This window comes from Loxodonta africana, chromosome 4 (genome assembly GCF_030014295.1).
Source record: "Loxodonta africana isolate mLoxAfr1 chromosome 4, mLoxAfr1.hap2, whole genome shotgun sequence".
Lineage (NCBI taxonomy): Eukaryota > Metazoa > Chordata > Mammalia > Proboscidea > Elephantidae > Loxodonta > Loxodonta africana.
The window spans coordinates 111,593,015-111,611,052 of record NC_087345.1 but is presented as its reverse complement, the minus strand read 5'-3'; the positions used below and the strand labels follow the sequence as shown (position 1 = coordinate 111,611,052).

Genomic DNA, 18,038 nt, shown 5'->3' with positions numbered 1-18,038 from the left:
AGGGCACCTTCCTTATTCCTATCCTATCCTGTATCCATACTCACTTCCCTGGTGATCTTACCCAATCTCATGAGTTTAAATACCACGCGTATGCTGCATGACTCTCAGATTTCTAGCTCCAGCGCAGACATCTCTCATTAACTGCAAACTCATCCAACTGTGTTCTCAGTATCTCCACTTAGATGTCAAAGATACATCTCCAGATTAAGATATCCAAAGCTGATCTCCCAGTCGTACTGCCAGAACCTCTTTGTACTCCCCCCATCTCAGTTGATGACAGCTCCATCTTTCCAGTTGCCAAGGCTCTCCATAATGAGAAGGGAAAAGTTTATTCCCATTTTGGTTTGGCTGCTCTTACTCATCCTCCAGGCCTTGGCTTAAATATCATTTCCTGAAGGCATGTGACAGGGAAACAGACTTTGCAAGGCCAAACATGAGCGCTCTCATGTGGCCTGCTAGTTCACTACAGTTTGCTGAGCCATTCTTACGTAAGTCCCTGGTTTGTAGCCACTATTGCCCACCACCAGTATAAAACCTATTCCCTCCCACTGTAGAATGCAGAGATCTGGTTTGGTCCTGTAGCTACCAGGACTCACCACATCTGAAATTCTCCCTAATAAACTCATCTGCTGCCACACTGGAGTTGCCCACGTCTTTCTTCGGTCTCTCGGTACTCTCCAATTTTGGAGGCAAGTTTCACATTATTGGTCTATGCCTGGATAGATTCTTCCTCAGCCTCCCAGATTCCACCTTCCTGCCACCCCATATAAATTTTCACTGGATGTTGTGTAACTACATTAGTATCTCATTACAGTGTAAGCCCCAAGAGCAGGAGCCATGCCTATATTGTTCACCATCTTCCTAGTGTTGGTGTCCAAGGCAATACCGGCACATAGGAAGGAACTCAACAAGTACTTATTGAATGAATAAATATGGAGTCTAAGTCAAAGACTACTACGTTACATATATATATATATATATATTTTTTTTTTTTTAATTTGTATCTTGCACTGTGGCTTGGTCCAGATCTGCCAATCTCCCCAGGCCTAATATTCCAGCAATTTCTTTGTTGTTAGAATCAGCTTTCCAATCCCACCTTCTACAGAACTCAACTGGCCTATAGCACTAGTTAGCTTTTGTGGTTTGGCAAACTGGTTGCTAACCTATATAACATGTTAATCAGAACCCTTTTACAACATTTGTAACAGCTTTTCCTATGTTACTATTTTTCTTCAGTTTGACACATCAGAAGTACTAATGACACTAACACAAATTAACCCAATGTTAGAGTCAACTTTCCTCCTACCAAAGAATATAAATTTTAACACACTGCCCCAGATTTGGAAACCCTGGTGGTGTAGTGGTTAAGTGCTATGGCTGCTAACCAATGGGTCCGCAGTTCGAATCCACCAGGCGCTCCTTGGAAGCTCTATGGGGCAGTTCTACTCTGTCCTGTAGGGTTGCTGTAAGTTGGAATCGAGTCAACAGCACCGGGTTTGGTTTTTTTGTTTGTTTTGCCCCAGATTTCCTTCACTTTCTATTATTTGAATTACACTTAAATTGATTTTTTTAATAAAGAACTGAATTCTTTTTCCAGCTTAAATTTTGTTTCTATAGCTAGAAAACTGTTCTCTCATGTCTTATTGCTATGGTACAAATATAGTGGGTGAAAAATTTTATAACATTTCATAATAATGAGACTTTTCTGCATTTTTTCAAAATATTTATTATAAAAATTATGCACACTGCCTTTTTATTACTTATAATTTAACATATGAAAAATTTTAAACAATTTGTATCCTCCCCCCCCCAAAAAAGTGTGTTCTGCTTTACAGTCTTTGCTGGCAGTATATTTTGATGGTACAGAAAATAACTCACAAACATTCCATATAATTCTGTTAGAATGTACAAAGATATGGTAGAAGCAAGTGTCTCTACAGTGAATTACAAAAAATATTTTTCTCCAAGTTTAAGTTTTACTGAAGTTAGATTAATAAATAATAGACACCTGCATATAGTTTTTCAAGGCAAAAATTAGTTTTATATTTTTTTCATTGTTTCATCCTTCTGAAAATATTCTTAAAAGCAAAAGTTGAAGATTTTTCGGTAACCTGAAACTTCAAATATCTACTGTACTTTGAAAAAAAACATAAAAAGCAGCATCATTTAAATAGTGGTTAAACTCACCAAGTATATGAAACAACCATAAAAGACCCAGTAAGTTATGTGGATCCTTGGCATTCCAACATATTACCAGTGCCCATAGCACAGTGGTTTGCCCAAAACACAGTGGCAAATTCAGTATAACATTTAAATAAAACCACCGCCTCCCCATTTAGAAAGGTGAGAGAAATGTTGACAGAGTTATAAACAGAAATCCCGGGGCTCTGCAGGAGAATCGTCATATTATTATTTTTTAATTCATTTTTAAATGTATCCTTAGGAGCTCAGCTGCTAACCAAACCGTAGGCAGTTCAAATCCACCAGCCACTCGTTGGAAACCCTATGGGGCAGTTCTGCTCTGTCCCATAGGGTCGCTGTGAGTCGGAATCAACTTGACAGTAATAGATTTGGTTTTTTTGGTTTTTATTTAATGGAATAAGTTAATCGGTACATTTGTAAACCAAAAGGTAGTTTCCAAATTTTAAAATTTACCAAAAGGCAATTTCTCAAGCATTTTGAAATAAAAAAACTACCTTATCGCCAACTTTTGACCATCTCTCTCGGACTAATCCTAATTTCCCTAGTATGCCCTTACCATGTAGCAATAAACAGACCATAGTATCATGTAAAACACAGATATATAAGCCAGCTCTTTTATTAGACTTGTAGTTGTGATTACGGAAGCAGTCTTGGCATGAACACCCTAGCTAAGGTAGAGCTCAGGTTGTACTTCAAGAGCACCATGACCAAGCCCTTAGGCATCTACAGAAGTAGGGGTGTTCTCTCTCCAGCCGACTGTTCTCCCTGGAAGAACTCTTTGATCTGGGCTAATCGACCATACAGCCTCTCTCTCAGTGGAGGGATGTGGTAGCTAGGGTCCAGAATGTTCGTTACTCTGCGCTCTCTCTCTCTCTTCCATACCTTATAAGGGTGGGGAGGGAAAAATGGTTGACCTCTTTCTCTTCGAATCTGTAATGTAATTCCACTTACTGCCAGCATCCCCCATACTGCCAGGATAATAAAGTCTGGAAAAAAAAAGACAGTAGAAGAGCACAGTTTCAACTCTTGTATTTTAAAATCTAACATAGAATTAATACTTAACTCTTCATGGCCTAAATTTGTGTCTTCCTATCTCAAAAGATCTGACTGTTGCATTAGTCCAAAATATATATATATATGTATTTCCTCACTTATAAACCAAGGAATAAGTGGGGGATCCTATATTCTTACATTTGAAACTAGGATTTTTCTATTACAGGTATTTCAAAGTTTAGACAGGTTGTAAAACAGTAAGTTATGTGGTTCCTTGGCATTCCGACATTGTATTGCTCATAACATAGTGGTGGTTGTGTTTTTCCAGAGGGGGTGAGGAAAAAGGCAGCAATCTAGTTATACTTCACATATGCACACCATGGAATGTCAGAAGCCACAACACTTGCCTCTTTCCCATTCCACTGGGTTCTGACTAGGAGGGACTCTGATACAGCTTCCTGCAACTGCTGGCAAGGACCGTGCCCCACTCATACAGAGTAGAGACAGAAATGCATGAAGAGAGTCAACAGACAGTACTAAGCTTTTCTAAGTAAAAGGCTTGGCAAAAACACTGTCTTGTACTTAAAACTTCTAAGACAAGGATTTCAAGGTCTCTGCCATCAACCTCTTAACCAATGAGGGCAGGCTTAGGGTAGCACAGGGAAGGATTTGTCCTAAAAAACAGTCTGATTATGCTTATGCCACATTATCTTCAATTCTAAGACAGGCTTTTCATCCTCCATATTTTAACATTTTTGAAATCAGGGCATTATCTATTTTAAAAAATCTCTGTGGGAATCATTTTTTTCTTCAAAAAGTTCATGGAAAATGTTTAATTAATAGAATCTTAGAATTGCAGCAGTCTGCTTCTGTTAAGATTCACAGCCTTGGAAACTATGGGGCAGCTCTGCTTTGTCCTTATAGGGTCGCTATAAGTCATAAGCAACACAACGGCAACGGGTTTGGTTTTGGTTTAGAATTGAGGAAAAAATACTGATTGAAAATCCCTTTTAATTAGTAAATTGAGTGCTTAATTAAAGGAGAGAAAAAAGGAGTAACTAAAAAAATTACATTGACAATCTTATCCCTCATCGCACCCTACCTATAAAGTGTCAAATGCTTTATTCTCAGCATTTTTCTCACAATTGGGAATTGACCAGGTAAACCTAAGTAATCATGGCTTAGAATTTCATAACAATTGAACAAAGTTCAATTAATAGGTATTTTAGAAGTATGAACTTCAACCACATACAAATTTACATTCTTTACCCCCATGATCGTAAGTTCTCATTAACAAAAGGCTCTAATATCATTCGTATATACTGAGTTTTCTCCTTTCACCAAACTTCAGTCTGAGTCACCTAGTGCTCTTGTTAGCACAATCACTCTGGCTGCTGCCTTGAGAGACTTACCAGTAGTTTGAAAAGGCACATTTGTGAAAGCTCTGCGGAAATCCATGTTGAGCGCTCTCTTGAGTACATTCAGAGTCATGTAGGAAAGGCTCGTGTACAGGTAACTGTCAATGGCCAAAACCACCGAATAGGAGCCAACAATTCCACAAGTCAGTATGTTCAGCTGTGGAAGAGTGGAAGAATTTAGGCATCATCACTGGTAGAACAAAAGTATCTTCTCTCATCTTTGGCCTCAATCATAGAGAATCCACTCGGGCACATAAAAAGGGGCCAAATCTTGCTGAATAAAGATTACCTACAAAGATAAACTGAAAACAACCCTCAACATCCATAAACCAAACCAAACTCAATACTGTTGAGTCAATTCCAACTCTGAGCAACCCTTTAGGACAGAGCAGAACTGCCCCATGGGGTTTCCAAGGTTGGGTTTTAAATCTTTATGAAAGAAGACTGCTACATCTTTCTCCCACAGAGGGTTTGAACTACTGACCTTTCGGTTAGCAGCTGAGCACTTAACCACTGCGCCCACCAGGGTTGCTTTTGACATCCATAGTGAGGTCTTACAACACACTTTATGAGAACAAAATATTACAGAAAATATCTTCTGGTGAAAAGAACTTCCAAACTAAAGTCTAATAGCTGGACCATTCTTCTAGAAACAGCTGAAAGTAATGATCCATCAAGTTGCACTACAGAAAGCCCTACCTTCTCTGCTTCCACTGTTAAAAGCATATTGCTAGTGATGACTTGCTTATAACTAGATGAAAAAAAAAAATCACTGTGTGATAAGCATAAATAGAATTTCTCTTGCTTTCATAATAACAAGGCTATTTAGAATCAATCATCTCATACAAATTACCATACACTCCTCCCTAGTGAATAAAATATGAAAAATTGATGCATAAATGATCAATTGAAGGCCAAGGGCAATATAATAAATGAATCTAACTTTTGATGAAACACTTACTATTCTTAGGCAGCCCATGAAAACTACTGGAATGATAACAGCTATACAAGAGAAGGTGACCCAAAACACAACATCATCACGAAAAATCTTTAAGTTTCCTGAAAAAAAAAAAATCACAAGTAAACAACAGGTTCACCAAGTTAATTTTCTCAGCATCTGAACACAAACATACATCAAAAGTTTAAATAACATGTTCTACATTACTTTGGTGAGTAGCGTCTGGGATCTTAAAAGCCTGTGAGGGGCCATCTAAGATGCTCCACTGGCCTCATCCCTACGGGAGCAATAGAGAATGAAGAAAACCAAAGACACAAGGGAAAGATAAGTCCAAAGAACTAATGGACCACATCTACCACGGCCTCCACCAGACTGAGTCCAGTACAAGTAGATGGTGCCTGGCTACCACCACTGACTGCTCTGACAGGGATCACAATAGAGGGTCCCGGGCAGAGCTGGAGAAAAGTGTAGAACAAAATTCTAACTCACAAAAAAAGGCCAGACTTACTGGCCTGACAGAGATTGGAGAAACCAGTATGGCTCAGTAATGAAGTCACTCCCGAGATTCACCCTTCAGGCAAAGATTAGACTAAAGGGGCACAAAAGCCCAGGGGCAAGGACTAGAAGGCAGGAGGGGACAGGAAAGCTGGTAATAGGAAACCCAAGGTCAAGAAGGGAGAGTGTTAATCCTGGCAGTCATGGCCCCCAAACCTTCTGTTGGCCCAGGACAGGAACCATTCCCGAAAACAACTCATCAGACATGGAAGGGACTGGACAATGGGTTGGAGAGAGATGCTGATGAAGAGTGAGCTACTTGTATCGGGTGGACACTTGAGATTGTGTTGGCATCTCTTGTCTGGAGGGGAGATGGGAGGGTAGAGAGGGTTAGAAACTGGCAAAATTGTCACGAAAGGAGAGACTGAAGGGCTGACTCATTAGGGGGAGAGTAAGTGGGAGTATGGAGTAAGGTGCATATAAGCTTATATGTGACAGACTGACTTGATTTGTAAATGTTCACTTAAAGCTCAATAAAAATTATTTTTAAAAAAATCACAATAAATAAAAAAAAAGGGAGAGTGTTGACATGTCATGGGGTTGTTAACCAATGTCATAAAACAATATGTGTACTGTTTAATGAGAAACTAGTTTGTTCTGTAAACCTTCATCTGAAGTACAATTTAAAAAAAAAAAAAAAAGCTTAAATGACAACTAGGAAATACCTAGGCAAGTAGAAAAAAATTCTTACTTTCTTCGTTTAAATGTCAGTACAGCCCCCTTTGAAAGGTGTATCTTACAAGTGTGTATGTGAGGGACAGGGAGAGATCAAGAACATCAATGCTCTGTACTTATCACCAGGATAATTGGAAGGTACAGTAATTCAGGAGTACCTGGATGGCACAAATGGATAAGCACTCAGCTACTAATTAAAAGGTTGGCAGTTTGAGTTCACCTACTGGCACCTTGGAAGAAAGGCCTGGCAATCTGTTTCCAAAAGATCACAGCCATTGAAAACCCTACGGAGTGCAGTTCTACTCTGACACACATGGGGTTGAAAATGAGTCAGAATCAACCCCACAGTAACTAGTTTTTTTTTTTGCGGGGGGGCAGGGTAGGAGTAGTTCAAGCTCTTCCACTCACTAGGTCTGTGAACCTGGGCCTAGAGCTCCTAGCCCATAAAACGAGAATATTGAACAGCATCAACTCCAGGCTCTAGCTCTAAATTTCTGACTCCATGATTTTGTACTGCAAAGTAAAAATACAAATAAATGGCTATGAACTCACACCCAGTATTAATAAGCAAAATCCATCTAATAGATTTTTACTATCAAAGTGTTTCCTGTGAAGCCACTGCACATTGGCAGACGTGATTTCCCTGGGCATCAGGAAAGACAAGAGCTAACCACTCATCTACTGTCGTTCTCCCCCTGCTGAATTTCAAAGTGCAGCACACTTGTAGGATGATAAACATATCAGAATTCCTGCTCATAAATTAAGTTTAAAAACCAAGAACACAAGTCCAGTGTTTAATACTGACACTGGCGCCATCATTCAGTCCATTTGTCAGCTGGCTCACATATCCTGGGCAGAGTGGGAGATCCAGAGTGAGAAGATCTGACCTCAGGACCCACGTGTTCCTTCTCTAAAGTGAACTGCAACGTGCTGCCATAAGGTGGATTACGGGCCATAGCCTCTACTTTAACTATATAGTACCAACCTTCACAAAATACACGTAACTTAACAAAAAGCCTTTCAAGGAAACCAGGGATTGAAAATAGTAGTTATGATGCAAACATGTGAAGAGCTGACCCTCTCAGAGTATAAGCTCTTTGCTATCCACATTATACAATGAAATCAATAGTAATCTAATCACCTCTGAGAGGTCAGCCAAATAGTTTTCAAATTTTAAGACTTAAAATATGGACTTTTGCACCCACTATGACTATAGGGTCACCATGAGTTGGAATCAACTCAACGGCAATGGGTTTGGTTTATGGTTTATCGCTGAGGAGACCCTCACCCCAAATGTCCTTGACCTATGAAATAGTTCACAGGCAAACATATAAAGGGTATATGCTAAAATTATTTCTACCAATAGAAGTAGTTAAAGTTTAGTGACAACTTCTCTAGGCTATTTTTATAAAGAGGGAAATTAAGAGGCCTTTCTATTTATATTATCTCATTTACTCCTCAATTCTACTCTATAAGATAGTTACTGCTCTTACAGGTGATGAAACAAAGCTTCAATAACTTGTACAAGGTTATAAGTTAGTGAGAATACTAGTGACAGAGCCAGAATGTAAACACGGGGTTTTTTTTTTTTCTGACTTCATAATTTTTGCTCATTCTACTCATCAAAAACACACTAAACATTAGAAACTATCAACACCCCCATCCTCCAAACATTAAAAAAGGGGAGAGCCCATAATGTAGTCTTTGAGTCCCTAGAGATTTAGGGTGGGGCCCCAAATCTATTTTCAACAAACACCCCACATGAATCTGTAGGTTAGCAAAGTCTAAATAGCACTGCTCTGCATCAGACTGTCTTCTCTTTTATCTAATATTATAACATAAAAACTAAGCATATATCACAGGAATGAATCAGCCTAATAGAGCACCTCAGGATGTAGATATTCTGTTTTTTGCATTTTGAAAATGTGAGTTATTGAACAACAGCAAAGAAGGTTAACTTTCAAGTTAACCAGGTTTTAAAAAAAAAAAAGGAGAAATTGAATTACTTAAAAACAAATTCCCAGAACCATTCCCATGCTACTTACTACCCTGGTGTTGCTGCTGTTGGTTGCCATCAGATTCCAACTCATGGTGACCCCGTGTGTGTCAGAGTAGAACTGCTCTATAGGGCTTTCAAGGCTGGGACCTTTCAGAAGCAGATTGCCAGGCCTTTCTCCCAAGGCACCTCTGAGTGGACTTGAACCACCAATTTTTCGGTTAGCAACAAGTGCATTAACCGTTTACACTACCCAGCAACTCCACTTGAATCTAGAGAGCCCAAATAAAGTCTCTCAAGCAATGAACTGAACACACAAAACGTGAGTTATGGATCTCCTACCCAGCGGAGTGAAGAACATCATAGATGAGATGAGGAACCCCAGCACTAGTCCAACACACAGCATGCAGAACACGAGGGTTCCAAATCGCCACCATGTACCGACCAAGAAAATTCCACCAATGCTTCCCGCTATGGCTGTTAGAATCAGACGAACTGTACAAAGGGAAAAGATGAACGGATTGATCACTAGCAACAATCCCAACCCCATGCTGAGACACACAATACCACTGCCAGAGCCAGCCCCAGGCTTTCTGCTGGTCTCTGCAGTGGTCTCACGACACAAGCATGGAGAGACCCTCTTCCGGGAGGGGCCTGGTCTGAGTTGTGGAAGCTAGCCAGCAAGCTAAGCCTCACAGGACTGGTGACAGGCCTGGCCTGGCACAACCTGGAAGTTAGAGCTGAGGAAGAAGAGCTGACCAGTATTCTGTTAAATGTGTTAGGGGAGGAGAGGGTGTTTATTTTAAGGTAAAGAACATCTTAACATTTTGATTGCTGTAAATTTCATATCATTAGTATATTACATGATTTATAATCAATAAGGCCCTTCATTTCTCTAAGTACTAAGAAATTTACCATGCAGATTAAAACACAGGAAGATAAGGTCTGAATGAGTAGTTTAGAAAAGATGTTTAGAGCATAAAAAAAGACAAAAACCAAACCCATTGCTGTCGAGTCCATTCCAACTCACAGCAACCCTATAGGGCAGAGTAGAACTGCCCCATAGGGTTTCCAGGATGCTACTGGTGGATTCAAATTGCCAGCCTTTTGGTTAGCAGCCAAGCCCTTAACCACTGAGCCACAAGGGCTCTGTTTAGAGGATGGGTGGCCCTTTATTTTACACATATAATGGAATATTGGACATAATACTGCTCAGACTGTAGAAGGAAAGGTGGTGTGTAAACAGCATCTTCCCATTTGAACACTCCAACTATATAGTTTTTACTTACTATCATACTTAATAGGTGTCAGTCTTGTAATCAGTATATAAAAGAAGAATCCCATGAAGATGAAACCTATAAAGAATAGTTCTGGTACCAAACCAGCAGGAAAGTAAAAGAAAACATGCTATGGTTAGGCACACTTTTTACAATGCAATTTAAGTATCTCATCTACAAATATACATTTAAACTCCCAGAATTTGCACATCAGGGCATTCAGAGAAGAAAAATTATTATCTAAGAGGAGAATTTTAGAAGTCATTGGGAGTAAATACTATTATTATTAAACAGATACAATATTAAAGTATTAACTACAGGGTATACTTTTTTAAATCTAGATCAATTTCAATTATTAAATTGTTAATTCCATAGCTCATTTTAATATATTTATACTTAATACAAGAATAGTACTTTTGTCACTTGTGTCTGATCTGAAATTACACACTAAATTTCAATAGTTACGTAGGCAAAAAAAAAAAAAATTTTGCAAGTTAAAAAAATATAACAACATATTCCAAAACATCAGGTCAGCAAGCTTAGTAGTTAAATGTTATCACATCATCCTACACTTTGAGGAATTAAATTGTCTTCACAATACGCTCTGCCCAATTAATCGTGAAAGTAGTAAGGGAGGGAAAACCAAAAACACTAGTTGCCATTTAGTCAACTTCGACTCATGGCGACCCCATGTGTGCTCCATAGGGTTTCTAATGGCTAATTTTTTGGAAGCAGATCACCCGGACTTTCTTTGAAAGCACCTCTGGGTGGACTCAAACCACCAACCTTTCTATTAGCTCTTAACCATTTGGACCACACAGGGACTCCTAATGGAGGGAAAGGAGCTGCCATTTCAAACAATTTCTAAAAGCAAGTGTAAAGAGTTTTATTACAACAGGATTATGTTCACTCTCCCCTCGAGGCTCAGTTACAGGGCTTGTTGATTAATTAAATGAAGTTTTTTTCCTTTTTAGTAACTGAGAGCATCAGTTCCATAAAAGTCAACCCAAAGAATTCCGATCGATTCAAGGGGTATAGTTTACACTGCACTTTGCTCACTGATGCGGACTCTGGAGTTCCAGTTTGGTGTCCGAACCTTCCAGGACTGAGTAAGACATTTCGATCTCAGTGTATATTGCAGCTGTGTAGCCGACGTATACAAAACCAAGTCAATCACCGTCACCAAAATCAACATATATTTCTATTAAACCATCCTGATTTCTAATCTAGGCTATCTTTTGCCTACAAGCAGATCTAGCAACTGAAGAAGTCTGCTGCACAAACCAAATTTTATTCCCCTGTTAATAAGAGGAGCTTGCACTCCATTGTTAACAGAAGGGATAAAAAATAAAAATGCAAAGCAACTCAGCAAAATCTTTACGAGAAAAACCCAGCCACAAACCTATGAAGATAAGTAACTGCTTACTCTCCTTCCAAAAGAAACCCAGACCCATTGCTGCCGAGTCAATTCTGACTCATAGTGACCCTACAGTACAGAGCAGAGCTGCTTCATAGGGTTTCCAAGGAGCAACTGGTGGCTTCAAACTGCTGACCTTCTGGTTAGCAGCTGAGCTCTTAACCACTGCACCACCAGGACTCCAGGTCATAAATCCCCCAATAGTGTTTAAGAAAAAAGACCACAAGGCATATAAAGAGCCACTACATCAGATGTATAATACCTGTTTTCCAGAATCTGTGTCCAAAGAAACAAATGAAGAGACCAAGCAGGGCAAAGAGAGTAAAGAACACTTTGGTAGATACTCTTCCTAAAAACAATGAAAATGTAGTGGATAACATAAACAATTTGATACTTTGTATTTAACTAATAGACAAAAGCTTCATGAAAAAAGGAAACTGACAATGATTTATTGCATACATATATAAAATTATTTTTTAAATATCCTTGCCACCACTAATGAATATTCACTGTATCTATAACATTGCTACATTGACTATTCATTGCTGCTATAACAAAAGAGAAATCAAACAATATATGTTTCCTGAGAGAGGTATACAACACTACCTATGACATATTCTTGCAGAAAGAGAGTAGAAGAAGAAGCGGGAAAAGAAGAAGGAAGGAGGCAGGAAGAAAGAGAACCTGCCTAACGCAAATAATTGTTTCTTCAACAAATAAACTGCCAGGAAAATAAGGGGGTGCGGGGGGAGAGTAATAGATATATCAACTAAATGTAATATATAGACCTTACCTGAAACCTAATTCAAACAAACTTTTAAAACCAATTGAGACCACTGATGATTTCCATTGCCTGGAAATTTGCTGCTATTAAGGAATTATTTTCAATATTTCTAAGTGTGTTAATGGTATTGTGGTTATGTTGAGGGAAAAACAGAGCTCATCTTTAAGATATACATACTGAAATATTGGTGAGTATTTGTGAACAAGATGATGTCAGGGGTTTGCTTTAAAATAATGCAATAATAAAGGAGGATGGGAAGTCAGAGAAGAAGGTGGGAGTATAGCTGAAGCAAGATAATGGCAATGAGTCAAAAACTGTTAAGGCTGGGTGATGGGTATATGGGAGTTTGTTAAAGTTTTCCTAATAATAAAAAAGTTTAAACTCAAACATGCATTAAAATAAAAGAACATGTATTACACTCTAACTCACACAAGTACAAACTACCTTTATATTACAACCTTATCAATTATATATATATTGTTTGGGGAAAAAACATTATAATAATAAAGCACAACAGTAATATGCTTCATGATGTCAACAAATCCCTAATTCCATAACCTTTAATAGGCACAAATTTAAACATAAATAACATTAACCAAAAACCAAACCAAACCCATTGCTATTAAGTCAATCCCAACTTACAACGACCCTACAGGACAGAATATAACTGCCCAACAGGGTTTCCAGGGCTGTAATGTTTACGGAAGCAGACTGCCGCATCTTTCTCCCGTGGAGCAGCTGGTGGGTTTGGACTGCCAACCTTTTGTTAGCAGCCCAGCACTTAGCCACTGCGCCATCAGGGCTCTTCATAAACATTACTGTTCAAAAGTGGAGCTTATTTAAGAGAAGAACCTGCTCACTAACTTGCCACCCTCATAACTCCTTAGAGACAAGCATAAAAAGATAATTCCAAATTAAAAAGAAAAACACCTGTACTATTTCACAAGCTAATGTTAACAAACCTACCACAAATCAAAATAAGTTAAAATGTTTTAGAGAGCTCAGATGGAGATACCATAAAGACATACATTTAAATAAGAAACACAGACAGATGACCAGAATTTGTAGGCCCTAACATATACCTATATATCACTCTTCAAGAATGAAGATTACAAATGAAAAAAGATTGAACAAAAGATTAAAACTCCACGTTCTACTATTTCAGACCTGTGGTTGATTATCATTTTAGGATTCAATCTTTATACCCAAAATATGGAGTTCACTGGGATGATTTTTTTTCAAATGCAAATTTGGTGGAAGTTTCCAGCAAGTATAATCACCAAAACGGCAAGGTCTTCCAGCCCAATAAAGACTGACCTAAGGACTGATGGGCTACCTGGTTGTTAACTGCTATATCCCCAACAACTAGGAAAGAGAGTGGAATAATGTGAGGGGCCTAAAAGATATCTGTTGAATGAGTGAATGAAAAATAGACAAAAGCATTTTTAGTATTTTTAAGTTCTCTATTAGTTGATATAGATCTACAAAGCCAAAGAAAATTTTTTCAAAGTTTAAATCCATAATACTTACCAAGGGAAGAACAATTACCCTCCATTGCCTTAAAGGTGCAAGCGTATGTGTGAACAGGAACATAAGCAGCAGATGTATTTAGCAGTGGGTCCCAAACAATGACATTATAAATTACACCTTGTGCCCGGAGAGAGGAGAAGTAAATACTTGTCTTATCATTAGCTGTTAGGGTAACCACCTGAAGCCAAAAATAATGCATTATCGGTATTTACATTAAGAAAAAAAAAAGCTACTTTAATTCCATGTGATATTAAATTATAATTCTTGTTTAAAACACACACCAACCCTTTAAGCTTTGTCAAAGGACTACCCCACACAGTTTGTGTGTTAATATGAACAAGCTCTTACACAAACTGCTTCTAAAGTTTTTGTACAGTGTTAAATGTTATTAACTTATGTAAAATATGATGGATATCATGTGTAAATGCTAGTTAGGACGAGGCAAAAAGAAATTTTTTTCTCATCTACTAAACTGTAAGCCACATATGGACAAGGGCCATGTTTATCTTGCTCAATAATCTTTCCTCAACACTTAGTGCAATGCCTGACACACAGTAAGTGCTCCATAAATGTTAGCCATTACTACTAGCTCTGTAACTGGCATACACAATGTTTGCTAACATCTTTTAGAAAGTATCCACTAATTTTTCTCTGACAGGCTGTGAAATAAGAAAATATTACATGTGGATGTGTTATATAATAATTCTTAACTTCCCATTTAAAGTTTTTTTTTTTTTCAGATAGGTAATACATACACTAGAATAAACAGACGCTCTATATAACTACAATACATAGACATGTTCCTACTAATACAGAAATGAGAAAAGTAAAATATCAGAGTTTCCAGAATAAAATAATTATGAGCTTCCCAGAAGACTTCCACAGTTCAGGAATATCCTGCTGAACCATTTTGAAGTAAGTTAAAAATATCATGCCATTTCACTTCTAAATACTTAAGCATGCATGTCCTAAAACAGTGTTTCTCACAAGTAATGTGCCTAAGAGTTACTGGGAGATCCTGTTAAAATGCAGACTTTGATTCTGTAGGTCAGATGTGATACCTGAGATTCTTGTTTATAATAAGCTACCAGGTAATGCCAATGCTATGCACCCGTCTACTCTGGGTAGCAAAATACTAAATATAAGGATATTCTGTTACATAACACAATACCTCGGCTCATCTAAGAAAATTAACAGTAATTTCTTATTATCTATTTAATTCATGGTCCATATTCAGATTTTCCCAAGTGTCTTTTACAGCTTTTAACCAAGTTCTTAACCAAGAGCTAACCAGATTTCATACTTGCTGTTTATCTCCAAACTCTGTTAATCTGGTACAGATCTTCCCATCATGCTCTTCTACCCACCCACCAGCAACAATAATGACTTCTGAAGGATGGAGTCAATTATAGAATATTCCACAGTCAGAATGTGTTATCAAATTGCGTTCACGGTATCTAACTTGTTCCTTTACCACCTGTATTTCCCATAAACAGGAAATCCAACAGACTGAATTCAGGTTAAAAGTTTTTTGTAAGAATACTCCAAGGCAATGGTGGTTATTTCATACTGCATTACATAATGAGTATGTAACGCACACTGACCCACTATCAGTTAAGTGAACTTTGACCACCTGGAAAAGGTGAAGACCACCAGATCACTTCACTCTAAAGGTAGTTTTCCCTTTTACTCTAAAGGTAATCAGAATTAATCTGATATTTTATATTATATCCAATATAAAGAAGTGCTTTCTCTGATCAACTAAGGATGAATTACAGTTTCCTCTTTTAAAAAGGCAGAGTAAATTCCTTCCCTTTACCAAATTTGAGCATAAGGATTTGGTGTAAGCGTCATCTCCAGTGGTAGCAACTGAGTTTTTTCTTTTTTGTTTTTAACTTCAGCATGGGCTCATTTTTATTCATGGCTTACAATCAATCATGATCATTATTTTTTTTTTTTTATTGTACTTTAGATGAAGGTTTACAGAACTAGTTTCTCATTAAACAATTAGTACCCATATTATTTTATGACATTGGTTATAGAGGTGTGAACCTCAGTAGTGACTTCATTACTGAGCTAAAAGGGTGTCCGGGGGCACTTTTGGGGTTTCTCTAGTTTCTGTCAGGCCAGCAAGTCTGGTCTTTGTTTTTGAGTTAGAATTTGGTTCTACATTTTTCTCCAGCTTTGTCCGGGACCTTCTATCATAATCCCTGTCAAAGCAGTCAGTGGTGGTAGCCAGGCACCATCTAGTTGTACTGGACTCAGTCTGGTGGAGGCCATGGTAGATGCAGTCCATTAGTCCTTTGGACTAATTTTTCCCTTGTATTTTTAGTTTTCTTCATTCTTCCTTGCTCCCAAAGAAGTGAGACCAGTGGAGTATCCTAGATGGGCGCTCACAGGCTTTTACGACCCCAGATGCTACTCACCAAAGTAGAATGTAGAACATTTTCCTTATAAATTATGTTATGCCAATTGAGCTAGGTGCTCCCCAAGACCATGGTCCCCACAGCCCTCAGCCCAGTAATTTTGTCCCTCAGGGAGTTTGGATGTGTCTACGGAGCTTCCATGACCTTGCCTTGGACAAGCTGTGCTGGCTTCCCCAGTACTGTGTACTGTCTTACCCTTCACCAAAGTTACCACTTATCTATTGTCTATTTAGTGTTTTTCCATCCCCATCCTTTCTCTCCCTTGTAACCATTTCCTTTTGCATGTAAACCTTTACATGAGTTTTTACAATAGTGGTCTCATACTTGTCTTTTTGTGATTAACTTATTTCACTCAGCATAATGCCCTCCAGATTCATCCATGTTACAAGATGCTTCACAGATACATCATTGTTCTTTATCGCTGCGTAATACTCCATTGTGTGTATGTACCAGTTTTTTTACCATTCATCTATTGATGAGCATCTAAGTCGCTTCCATCTTTTTGCTATTGTGAACAATGCTGCACTGAACATGGGTGTGGATATGTCTATTCCTGTGGCGACTCTTATTTCTCTAGGATATGTTTCTAGGAGTAGGATTGCTGGATCATATGGTATTTCTATTTCTAGCTTTCTAAGGGACCCCATATCGTTTTCCAAAATGGTTGTATCATTTTGCATTCCCACCAGCAGTGCATAAGAGTTCCTATCTCCCTGTAACCTCTCCAACACAATCATTATTCTTTGTGATGCCTGAACTGCCCCAAAGTTGGCTAATGCCCTTTAAAAAGGCTTCAGAGTTCTACTGACATACCTTCGTTAGTCTTTGAGGGTTTCTTTGCATTCTGGAGCATTTAACTTGCTTTTCACTAGCCTAAATAGGCCCTGTTATGAGATCTTATATTCCTCATGAGAATAAAATTGGTCTTGAATATTTCTTACTTAAAAAGGCAACTGATAGGCTTTACCAACAGAGCTTCTCAATTCATAAGTAAGCAAACCAGTTTTCTTCTATGTTGAGTTTCTCAGAAAGAAATTAAAATCAACCCCCACCATGAAATTAATGTAAACCAGCAAGAATTTTCAGTAAAAAGTGGGTAGAGAAACAAGCAGAGAAAAAGCTCTGCCTTATCATGGGGCAATAACATCCTAGGGGACCCCCTCAACAAAATGAGATCTTGCTCTGCAATGCACATTGCCCCTAGTCTATCACGTGCCCTATTTCAATCACTTTCTACATAATCAAGTTCTCTATCAACCTTCCAAGAAGAATCAGAGTAGTCTAGAAGAATTCCATCCATCAACCACTAGACTGATGAGCAACCTTGTATATTATACAGCTACCTTTCACGATATAAAGATAAAAATCCTGCCCTCCACAAAAATGATCTATAGCAGTGAGTCTCCAATTTTAATGTGCATAGGAATCACCTGAGAATCTTATAAAAATGCAAATTTTGATTCAGTAGGTCTAGGTACTAAGAGTCTGCAGTTCCAACAATCTACTAGGTGATCCCAATGCTACTAGTCACGTTCATACTTCAGAGTAGCCAAGAGTGTGGGGCTTGAAAGCTCAAAGAATGTTTTTGCTCCAAATTAGAGACTCTGAATTTGGGTTCAAATATTAATGCTAATGTGTATAATCTTGAACAGTTCCTCATTAATTTTTCTCAAAACACTACATTCCTTACACTTGTCAAAAGTTTTATCTAATTTATGAGACAGAGTGGGAGTACACCCACTTCCACCCATATCTCAAGAATACCAAGACACATATGTGTTTGCAACTAGAACTTAATATAATTTAA

The 18,038-nt window shown here is 38.2% G+C and overlaps 1 protein-coding gene across 4 annotated transcripts in view; it reads right to left on the bottom strand.

Annotated features, from left to right (window-relative positions):
• Window positions 1-975: 975 nt before the first annotated feature.
• TM7SF3 (transmembrane 7 superfamily member 3) overlaps window positions 976-18,038 on the bottom strand; it is a 34,923-nt gene continuing 17,860 nt past the window's right edge. For all 4 annotated transcript variants that reach the window (XM_010595505.3, XM_064284454.1, XM_064284456.1 and 1 more), the window contains 7 exons: window positions 13,806-13,983; window positions 11,754-11,840; window positions 10,087-10,167; window positions 9,140-9,292; window positions 5,575-5,672; window positions 4,608-4,770; window positions 976-3,188 (listed from right to left, as the gene is read on the bottom strand). In XM_010595505.3, the coding sequence (XP_010593807.1) occupies window positions 2,926-3,188; window positions 4,608-4,770; window positions 5,575-5,672; window positions 9,140-9,292; window positions 10,087-10,167; window positions 11,754-11,840; window positions 13,806-13,983 (1,023 nt within the window). In that variant the 3' untranslated portion in view covers window positions 976-2,925. The remainder of the gene's footprint in view (window positions 3,189-4,607; window positions 4,771-5,574; window positions 5,673-9,139; window positions 9,293-10,086; window positions 10,168-11,753; window positions 11,841-13,805; window positions 13,984-18,038) is intronic.